A 10,302-nucleotide genomic window follows, 5' to 3' on the forward strand; every position below is an offset into this window, starting at 1 on the left:
TTTGAATACTTGGCTTGCACCTTCATCATACATAAACGAGCGTGCACCACACCGATCAGGTATCAAATTCTCGGACCGTGACAGTTGGTATCAAAGTGGTCCTACATCACAAAATACTAAGTCTTGGCCCAACACACGACCTAGCCTTAACAATATCGGGCCGGGCTGTCTTTAGCAAGGCCGAGCATTTTACAGGCCGAGCAGTCCCAACCCATTGCCATCTTTACTTGTGTATAAAAACGGTATTAGCAAAAACGACCCTTTGGATACCTAGACTAGCAATCAAGCCCTTTTGCGGCCTCGACTAGCCAGCCTCCAAGCCCAAAATATCTGAAAGATGCCCATCAGCCAGCTTCCATGCCAAACAATTTAGGACCCACAAATCTTAAAAAAAGAAACCAAATCCAAATTAAAACCAAAGTTAATGAGAAGAACAGGGTAGGTGGGTATTAAACTCACAATTCATTACATGTTCTAAATTACGAGTACTGCACAAATATTCATGACAATTTATTCACTGTTCTTCACCGAACAAAAATCATTCATCATACAAACCTCCCCAATTTTCCAATAATTGGGTTTTGGGGGTTAACTCTTTTTCTTCAATAATCATAGATTTCAAATAAATCTGGGTTATTTTTTTATAGTTTGAGAGATAATTATAATTATATCAATGGCTTTGGATTTCGAATCATTAACAGAGGCGACTTCTGGAGCCATTGGAGCTCTTGTTAGCACCACCGTTTTGTACCCTTTAGATACTTGTAAAACTAAGTATCAAGCTGAAGCTCGTTCTCATCATCAGCAAAGATACAGGTTTTCAATTTTCTCTCTCTTTGATGGGTCCTACTTTTTTTTTTAAATATAATTTTGATGGGTTTTTAATTTAATGGAAGTTCTTGAGATGATGTTGAAGTTTATTTGTTAATTTTATGTTAAAGTTTTGATTTTGACTCTCTGATCTTAATAATTGTGTGATTATGTTGAATTTTAGTATAAGAAATTAAGAATCATGCATGTATTTAATATTTGTAATTTATTGAATTTGGGCGTTTAATATTGGTTTAATCTGAGCTGTTTTGCTTAAATTCGTTCTGATTGAAGATATAAAAGTTGCTTAAGTTGTATTGTTAGTGTATATAACTGTTCAGATTTTTGTGTTGTTGGGAGTTTGGAGATCTAGGCTTTTACGTAATATTTCTTTGTTTATATATTGTAGATCATGTTCATATGTAGAAAAGTTCTACCTTTGTTTGAAAAGGTAGATTCATTAGATTAAATTGAAAATTGATAATCAAATGCTTATGATTGCATGTTTTTTATTCATGATTATTTTATTAATTTTCATGAAAAGTTGAGGATGAGCAACTAGATGAAGTGGAGTTTTAGAATAGTGCTCTAGTTTGCTGATTGGTATAATGCATTGTTTATGGTCTAAATTTCCCTTTCGATTCAATTTCAATGCGATTGAGGTCAATAATTGTGGAGTGACAGTCACACAAGGTTAGTAAGTCGACATTTGAAAGGAGCTAATGGTGTAGAAAGTGTTTATGGGGCTGCTGTATAGTGATAATGTTGGGAAACCGGAAGGATTTATCTAGCGTTCCGTTATGATTTCTTCATTTGTCGTGGTGATTCTTGAACTGATCAAAGATTTCAAAGTCCTCGTAATATTCAATATTCTTAGCTTTTCCCCCCTATTTTTTATTGTATTTGTCTGCTTGTTTCAAATGTATTATTGCCCTGAACTATAAGCTGTCAAATTTCATGTGTAATGTATACTTCATATGATTTAGTTTATTTTGAGAATATTCCATTTGTCAATTATTAGCCATTGGCAAACTAGTATGCATTGCTTATCATAGTCTTTTTAAATTTTTAGATCTTGACTATTCCATACTTCTTAATTCTTCAAATCCATAAACTAGATAGGGGTTGGATGTTATGGGAGACATAGAGAGGAGGTAGAGAGAAAAGGGGCTGGAAGATGATAAAAGTAGAGGATATTTTCTTGCGAGAATGCTGCTTTGTCCCTGGACAACTTTTGGGAGGGCTTGGGATGTTATAGATTCTTTAGTTAAGTGAGCCTTGATAAATTGAAGGAAAGGCTTGATGCATTTATTGTCCTTGAGTAAAATTTACTTTGGTTTAACTAATGTTATGGCAAGACCCGAGCTATGAAATTAAAAAATATAAAATGAAAATAGATATTATTTGTCTGCTTGTTTCAAATGTATTATTGCCCCAAATTATAAGCTGTCAAGTTTCATATGTAATGTATATGCTTTAGTTTATGTTGAGAATATTCCATTTGTCAATTATTAGCTATTGACAAACTAGTATGAATTGCTTATTATAGTCTTTTTAATTTTTTAGATGTTGACTATTGCATACCTCTTAATTCTTCAAATCCATCCACTTGCATCTTGCTGACTTACCAGCACTAGCAAGTTCTTTCCTCCACCCTTCCTTGCACTTTCCTAAATTTGATTGCTCTTTGTAGATTTAAGTTGTTGTCATGGTAAATAAACTAGATAGGGGTTGGATGTTATGGGAGACATAGAGAGGAGGTAGATAGAAAAGGGGCATGTAAGATGATACAAGTAGAGGACATTTTTGCAAGGAATCAATATTTAGGGGAAGGGCATATTAGTCATCGTCTATTAGTAGTAGCTTGGGGAATAAGTTAGAGTTTGTTATGGGAGTTTTTCTATAAATAGGCCTCATTAGGAGGAATAATCATCATGTTGAATATTGTTGATGTAATGTTATTGGGAGAGAGTGAGCCTCTCGAAAGCTCATATTAGGAGAGAATCCACCTCTCGAAAGTGGAATTATCATCCAATTTAGTTGTAGTTCTCATCTTAATGCTATAATCATCTTCTTCATCTTAATTTCTGCCATTAATTTCTTCATCCAATTTAGCTTGATTACAGCACTATTAATGGCAGAAATTAAGATGAAGAAGATGATTTACTAAATTGGATGATAATTCCACTATCGAGAGGTGGATTGTCTCCTAATATGAGCTTTCGAGGGGCTCACTCTCTCCCAATAACATTACCTCGACAATATTCAACATGATGATTATTCTTCTAAATGAGGCCAATTTATAGAAATACTCCCATAACAAACTCTAACTTATTCCCCAAGCTACTACTAAATACTAATAGACTATGACTAATATGCCCTTCCCCTAAATATTGATTCCTCGCAATTTTCTTGCGACAATGCTGCTCTGTCCCTTGGAAAACATTTGAGAGGGCTTTGGAAGTTATAGACTCTTAAGTGAGCCTTGATAAATTGAAGGAAAGGTTTGCTTCATTGATTTTCCTTAATCAAAATTAAATTTGGTTTAACTTATGTTATGGCATGCAGGCATGACCGAGCTATAAAATAAAAAAATATGTATAAAATAAATATTTTAAAAAAAAAAACTTTTCAACTACTAAGCAGTAACCAAATTTAATTATTGAAAAACATTGTAACTTTTGAAAACAGGATGATAAATGTTAATCAATGCAAATAGTGCATATCAATGAGCCAATTTGATTTGATATTACTCAATATTATTGAAGAGTTTCTATAGTACTAACTTTGAGTAAGAAATTAAAAGGTAATAAATGTTCATGAAATCAAGAGGAGCTGAGGAGTGTTTAGGCATTCAGTTATGCATAGCTAGACTTTTCAAGGCTGTGTAAACATCAGATCTAGCTTATATCATAAAGGCAACTCACTTTTAAGTAAAGGAAATTGCAACTCATATAGAGTGTCATCATGAGGAGGGCTGAATGGAACAGCCGCAAAGCTTTCACCTTTTGTATGTCTCATAATAAGTGTAAAGGTTTCACTTTTTGTATGTCTCAAAATAGTTTAACATTTCTTTCTCATGATTTTGCTTGTGCTCACACTAGTTTATGGTGTGTCAACACTACTTTATTCCCTTTCTTGGATCAAGAGTGCTAAGTGAATTTATTGCATTTATTTTAGGCGGGAGATATCAATTATAGATTTCTACCTAGTTAGGAAATATTTATAGGCTACGTGCAAAAAATTCGAGGTATGGAATGGAGAAGAAAGAGGATGAAATTAAAGAAAGGTGTTAGATTGAATAAAGTTCTGGATGAAATTAAAGAAAGGTGTTAAAACGAATAAGTTTCCTATTGATGCGTGGCGATATCTTAGGCTGGTGTTGAACAGTCATATATTTTTTCATTAAGTTGTGAAAAACCTACAAATCGCAGAAAACTGGAGGAAGTGCACTTTAGTGTTAACTTTCAAAATCAAAGGTGATGTACAATGTTTTGAACATGGTACCAGTTATTGAGAATAAATTGAATGATAATTGACTGAGGGTGGTTTTCATTTTATGTATTTAGCATGAAGAGCATACCGTAGAATTAAAAGTTAGGATGATGAAGATATTAAAAGGGTTAAATTACACCAAGCAGCATCAGCGGCCATAGGAGTATGAAATGAGATTTAAGGAGTATTGTGCTTGGTCTAATTTGTATCTTTACCTTTAAGAACTCAATTTGCGCTTCGATCATTGATAGGAGTAGAAATGTAAAATATTGGAATTCTGTCTTGTCTCTTTGAAATTTTTGTACGATGTTTGACCTTTCTTGAAACGTTTTATCATGCCTTTTGTTCTGCAACTTACTCAAACAAGAACCGCAATATCTATCCTTTTGCTAGACCTTTACAGGATTTATTGTTTTCCCATCGCATTCTGAAAATAAGTTCGTTACATTGCCTTTTGGTGTTGGCAGTCTTTTGTGCAGTGTTTCTGGCTAATATCTCAAAGAGAGCTCCTGTTACAATTTTATTTAATTTTTTTTTTAAAAAAGAAAAAGACCATAATGGCCCATTTTTCCTTTGCTTATATTATGCAGCCTCCAAAAATTTACTTATGCTGTTGTATTTTTGCAGGCACCTTTCCGATGTTTTATGGGAAGCTATTCGTAATGGTCAAGTTCTTTCATTATATCAGGGTTTAGGGACAAAGAACTTTCAATCTGTTATACAACAGTTTATTTATTTCTATGGGTACAGCTTTTTAAAGAGGCTTTACCTGAAGAAAAGTAATTTCAAGTCAATGGGCACAAAAGCAAATCTGATTGTCGCTGCTGCTGCTGGGGCTTTAACTGTCGTCATTACACAGGTTGTTAGTTGCTCTTATCCCTTGTTAATAGTAACTCTGAATATTGCATGGATATATCTCGGTTACATGTTTTAAGCTGCCAACTTCTTGAGTTTCACACACTTGATAATCCTGACTGAAGATTTTTATTTTTGGTTTTCATGAAAATAACTGTAATCACATGTCTCTCTATAACACTTTGTTTGGATAGAAGGAAATGGAAGGAAAAGAAAGGGAGGGGTGACAAACTCTCTTATTTGGGTAAAGGATTGGGGGAAGGAAGAGAAAGGAGAGGGAGGGATCCATTTTCCCTCTCTCTTTAATAAGCATAATGCCTCTAAAATTAGAGAGATTTGGAGGGAAAATAGAGCTCACCTCCCCCTCCTTTTCTTTCCCCTTCCCTTCCTCCTATACCCCTTCCTTTCTTTCCTTGTTTGCTATCCAAACAAAGCGTTAGTGAATTATCAACTTCTTGCTTTATATTTTTTTTGGTTGTGTGTGTGTGTGAGTGTGTGTGACCTGTGTGTGTGTGTGTGTGTGTGAGAGAGAGAGAGAGAGAGAGAGAGAGTGAGAGAGAGATCACCAGGTATAAAAGGTTAGCACTTAGCTTGGCATGATCAAGAATTGGTGTCAATTTTAGAAATTGGAAAAAAAAAGGATACAAGATGGGCAAAAAAATGAAGCAAAGTTGCTTTTAAGATGGAGATAGAAATAAGGCTCTTGGGATGGAGATAGGTAAAGGGTCCCAATAATACTTCCTATGTTTCAAAAAGATATTTTATTACTTTGAATTGACTAGCACGCTCGCCATTATAAAAATTTACAATGAAACGAACTCAAGAACATTTTACTTGATAATACGAAACAATTGCTTTCAATAAAATCTTGTGGAAAACTTGGTATATGGATAGTGCAACACTAAATGGTGTCGTAATTATTATGAAACTGAGGATGTGTATCAATCATTGACTTTGACTAAAATGTATTATTAATTTAGATACCATAAAATACCAAGTGTGAAGTTCTTGGGACGGTAAGTTTGCCAAGGCCAGCGTGTCTATAGTTCTGAAGTAAATGGATCTGCTAATTTATATAAGAATCTTGCTTGGAATATGGTCTCATGCCCATGGCTTTGCCTTGAGTTGACAGCCTTTGGATACAGCATCATCCAAGATGCAAACTAGCGAGTTTGGAAAGGCAAAAGGGTTCTGGAAGACCCTTACTGAAGGGAATTGGAGTGGTGCTTTTGATGGCCTTGGCATCTCTCTCCTATTGACTGCGAATCCATCTATCCAGGTATGTAATTCCAAATCCTGGTTTGATGCTTGTTATGTTGCAGATGTTTAGTTTAGCAGGCATATATTCCAATCAACTGCTAACAAAGCTGACTTCTTCTTTATTGACAGTACACAGTTTTTGACCAGCTCAAAAACAAACTCCTGATAACCAAAAACAAAAATTCTGACTCATCCCCACACGCTCTCTCTGCTTCCACTGCCTTTTTGTTGGGGGCTCTCTCAAAGACTATTGCCACCTGCTTGACTTATCCGGCTATTAGGTTGGTATATCCTTTGTTTCCCCTCTTTCTTGTTTGCTACTTCAACAGACAAGAATACTTTCCTTTTATGAAAGAAAGCATATAGTCATGATTATTGTAATTTGGATTGATGTGAAATGTCGTGCAGGTGTAAGGTTGTGATTCAGGCTGCAGAGAGAGAGGAAGAAAAGCTTCCAAATACACAAAAGAAAGAAAGTAAAACTATCTCAAGAATATTCTGTAACATCTGGAAACATGAAGGAATTCTTGGATTTTACAAGGGTTTACATGCCCAAATTTTGAAGACTGTTTTGAGCTCTGCCCTCCTTCTGATGATTAAGGAGAAGATCACAAAGACTACTTGGGTCCTGATGCTTGCTCTTAAGAGATACCTATTGACAACTAATGCGAAATTGAAAAGTGCTTGAGTTTATTGTGATGGAATTATTGTGTATATAACAAAGACTTCTTTAGGCTGTGAAGCTTAGAAGAATTTGTCAATAATGCAGAAGAGATCAGTGGACGGTGAATGCTCCCTCTACAGGTCCTAAACTCAATACTAGCAGCATGATTTCTTAGTTTATCCTTGTAATATTTATGAATGTGATTCTTTGTAGCCCTAAGGTCAAAATATGTTTTCTCGGGGGAAAAAAAAAGTCCAAATATGTAGGAATGATTTGAAAATATGTGATTATTGCACTCCTTTTTGGCCCTGTGAAACAGCTTATTATTGCTTGCAGTTTGAACGTTTATTTTGTGGATCCGGAAATAAAGTCTTGGAATTTATTTTAGTGTTGGCGTAATTAGCTGATAGCTTACTTAATGCCAGGGTAAGCAGGGTTGTTTCGTGAGTTGTTAGCTACTCCGTATTAGATTATATGATTTTCTAACTGATTTGGATTTTTTTTTTAAATTATGTAGTACACATATCTCAATATAATTCGATACTAACTTGCTGAAGTAATTGACTACGAATTCGAATAAATAATCTTGCCCAATGATTTGGGAGTAAATGTTAAGAGCATTCAAAACCTAGCTCAAGGTATCGATATCCATGGATTTGGGATGTTTTCCACTAGACGATAATGAAAATAGTATGAAAGAAAGAAGCTTTAACAAAATGTGTAACCTGTTCTTCATTGCTGAAAGGTCTTCAAGTATATAAGGTTAATTTTGAATTTTTCAACAAATGAGGTACATGATGTATTCAAATTCACATTTTCAAATGACAGAACTGTCTCAAGACAGGATTAAAAAAAAGCAAAATGAATGATAAAATGGTATAACCGTCCGAAGTAGCTTACAACAAAAAGAAGCAACCCATCAAAAACACAATCATGTAGAAAAGGTGACTGGGTCTAGAAATGAAACCGGCAGCCTTGTAGGTTTCAAAGCTGCCTTCTGAAGAATTAGTGGTAAGAACCACAACAATCCAATTACCCTCGGAAGCAATACCAGCTCCTACATACTTGGTATCGTTTAGGTTACCTGAATACTGGGACTTTGTAAAATTCCAAAGCACGAGGGTTGGATCCAAGTTTGGTACGCAGGCAGGCATTATCATGCCATCTGCGGTGTTGCTGATGTTTAAATGGCAATGAGCCAGAAAGTCTGGGTAGTTGGGAAACTGGTTCTCAGTGCCTGGTACAGTGTTGGACCCTGTGCTGTTTGTACAGGGTTGGTCCTTGAATTGGTCAGCCATTTGCTCAGCAAGACATTCTGCATTGTCATTCTTTGTGAAGGCTGTTAAGTTCAATGATGTTCGATACTTGTTGATGCCTTGAAGAAGACTGTCTTCCTCATCTGAAGTAAAGAAAATCATTAGCCAACGGAAAGCATGTACACATCATCAGAATGCAGACCATGTTGTTGAGCAATAGTATTGATCTAATTTGAAAATGGCCCAGATAACAATATCAATTGAGCTAGAATATCTTTAAGCTTTGTTTGGCTGTTTAAACATAAATATTAACAAGCAATCATGAATTTGAAGTCGCAAAATATATGCAATTAAACCCAGAAAAGGTGACTCAGACTGAAGATGTAGGTTTATATACCACTAAGACAATCCAAGCGCATACACACTCAGCTCTGTTAGAATGTACGCCACCAGGCTAACCACACTGGATGGAACGCTTTTGATTGTAGATTTCTTTGCTTAATATAAAACCATAGGAGCAGATGTGTAAATCTGAATACTCTTAGTGAGGCTGGACTATGTTGTACTAAAACGACTTATATCTACCACCAGTCCACCACAATGGTGTTTCGTTTGAGTCAGGAGTGAATGCAATTTTCACACAAGTTTTTCCACCAGGTTGCATTCGGGCTACACAATTACAGTTACGAGCTATTAACAAAACCCAGGGCAGCTTCTATACCCCAAGCTTTTCACATAATCTTAGTACAAATGCCAATTTAGATAAGGCTATTCCATCTAATTCCAGAAACGCAAACTCTTGTAAAAGACTGAATTCTACAGATAATTCGACCATATCATCCCAAAACTCAGCAAAAGCAACCCCACTACATAGCTAATCCTAGTTTTACCGTACACCAATGTGAAGAAAGACTCAGTCATTCACAAATAGGCCCTATTATGCGCGGCCCCTGATATCGAATCAGGATACTGATGCTCTCTCCCCTGGCTTTTAATGGTAATGTCTCAAACAAACTACCACCCAATAAAAACATATCTATATGTTCATCTCACAAATTGTAATACAATACATTTTTCAAAATAATGGATTTTCAATTTTTCATTTTTCACTAGTAATGATTACCCTTTTTGTAACACACCTTCTAGTCTTATCAGATAAAAAACTTTAAGATTAATAAACACAATTAACAAAGCACAATTCTGCAAATTTATTAGCAACCTCCCAGAAAGAATATTAAACATTTTGCTTCTCTCTCCATTAATTCGATAAAACAGGTACCGCTGCAGTATAATTTGAACTAGCAATGCGACAACTAAATTATTAAGGATGTAGCATAAGATCAGTAAGCAAGATCAAACAGAAATTCAAATTCAGATCTGAAAAAACAATCAAGCAATGAAAAAACACAGAAAGCAAGAGCTACCCATTAAAGGAAGTCACTAAAGCAGAAGATTAATTAACTAAAAAGACATGTTTGAGAAAGAAATTAATACCATCAGATCTAACTTGGTGGTTAATTAAGACAATGGCTAGAAACAGAAAGAGCAGGAAAGTGGTGTTGTTGAAGGATGCCATTGTGGTCGGACAGCAAGAGCAAGTGAGCAGTGAAATTGTGCAGCAGATGATTAACTTGGAACAAGAGAGTGCGTGTAGTTGTGATTTCAGTGTTTGTTGGTCTTGTTTGTTCAGATTTGGACATGTTAACAGTTTGTCCACCGACCCTATTTTTTTTATAAGGATGTTGCTAACAAATGTTGCTGCCGCGTTAGATATACATTTAAAACATTTTCTAAAATGGTACACAGTACTTCCTCCGTTCTTTTTTTACTTAACCCATTTTGACTTTTACACTATTCATCACCCCTCCTTTTACCGTGTTTTGTGAATAATATGTAAGAAAAAATATATTTATGTTCGATCATTTTGAATTCGTCTCAATAAGTACTATCATAATCCAATTG

At 35.2% G+C, this 10,302-nt stretch overlaps 2 protein-coding genes across 2 annotated transcripts; one reads left to right on the top strand and one right to left on the bottom strand.

Moving 5' to 3' along the window:
• The first annotated feature begins 432 nt into the window (after positions 1 to 432).
• On the top strand, positions 433 to 7,471 carry LOC110725937 (peroxisomal adenine nucleotide carrier 1-like). Its single transcript, XM_021905406.1, has 5 exons — positions 433 to 816; positions 4,933 to 5,164; positions 6,293 to 6,439; positions 6,550 to 6,701; positions 6,829 to 7,471. The coding sequence occupies exons 1-5, from the start codon at positions 674 to 676 to the stop codon at positions 7,106 to 7,108; spliced, it is 954 nt and encodes a 317-aa protein (XP_021761098.1). The 5' UTR covers positions 433 to 673; the 3' UTR covers positions 7,109 to 7,471.
• A 330-nt stretch (positions 7,472 to 7,801) lies between these two features.
• Positions 7,802 to 10,070, bottom strand: LOC110725938 (uncharacterized GPI-anchored protein At3g06035-like). Its single transcript, XM_021905407.1, has 2 exons — positions 9,835 to 10,070; positions 7,802 to 8,483 (listed from the first exon to the last, which is right to left on the bottom strand). The coding sequence occupies exons 1-2, from the start codon at positions 9,914 to 9,916 to the stop codon at positions 7,981 to 7,983; spliced, it is 585 nt and encodes a 194-aa protein (XP_021761099.1). The 5' UTR covers positions 9,917 to 10,070; the 3' UTR covers positions 7,802 to 7,980.
• Positions 10,071 to 10,302: the final 232 nt, after the last annotated feature.

This window comes from Chenopodium quinoa, unplaced genomic scaffold (assembly GCF_001683475.1).
Source record: "Chenopodium quinoa cultivar QQ74 unplaced genomic scaffold, ASM168347v1, whole genome shotgun sequence".
Lineage (NCBI taxonomy): Eukaryota > Viridiplantae > Streptophyta > Magnoliopsida > Caryophyllales > Amaranthaceae > Chenopodium > Chenopodium quinoa.